Source organism: Pygoscelis adeliae, unplaced genomic scaffold (assembly GCF_000699105.1).
Source record: "Pygoscelis adeliae isolate BGI_AS28 unplaced genomic scaffold, ASM69910v1 Scaffold359, whole genome shotgun sequence".
NCBI classification, from domain to species: domain Eukaryota; kingdom Metazoa; phylum Chordata; class Aves; order Sphenisciformes; family Spheniscidae; genus Pygoscelis; species Pygoscelis adeliae.
In genome coordinates, this window is record NW_008825553.1 from 844,539 (window position 1) to 844,908 (window position 370).

At 65.9% G+C, this 370-nt stretch overlaps 1 protein-coding gene across 1 annotated transcript in view; it reads left to right on the forward strand.

Annotated features, from left to right (window-relative positions):
- The window catches only part of GALE (UDP-galactose-4-epimerase), a 4,554-nt gene extending 4,439 nt beyond the window's left edge, over positions 1–115 (forward strand). Inside the window, exon 9 of the mRNA XM_009332192.1 lies at positions 7–115. Within this exon, the coding sequence (XP_009330467.1) occupies positions 7–115 (109 nt within the window). The remainder of the gene's footprint in view (positions 1–6) is intronic.
- The last annotated feature ends 255 nt before the right edge of the window (positions 116–370 follow it).

The window sequence follows — 370 nt, forward strand, 5'->3', positions numbered from 1 at the left end:
CCACAGCCCGCTGCTGGCCACGGGGCACCGAGCAGAGGTTCTGCGGGGCGAGGGGCCGGACAGGGCATCGACCCACACAGAGCCGGAGCAGGCGGGAGGGAGCGACAGCCCTTAGGCTAGGGGGGTTCTGTGGTGGGTTTTGTTTTTGTTTGTTTTTTTTCTTAAAAGACACGTACAGCTCCAGCCCGGAAGGGCCCAACAGTGCTGTGGGCTCAGCCCATGGAGGAGAGGCGAGGAGAAGGGCAGCGCTGCTCAACAGCAAGTGCCTTCGGCCCTGTGGAAGGGGAGGGGGCAGCCAGGAGCCCACCCCCAGAGGAGACATTCGGGGCCCAGGGAGCTGCTCCGCTGCTGGGGACGGTCCCGGCCCCGT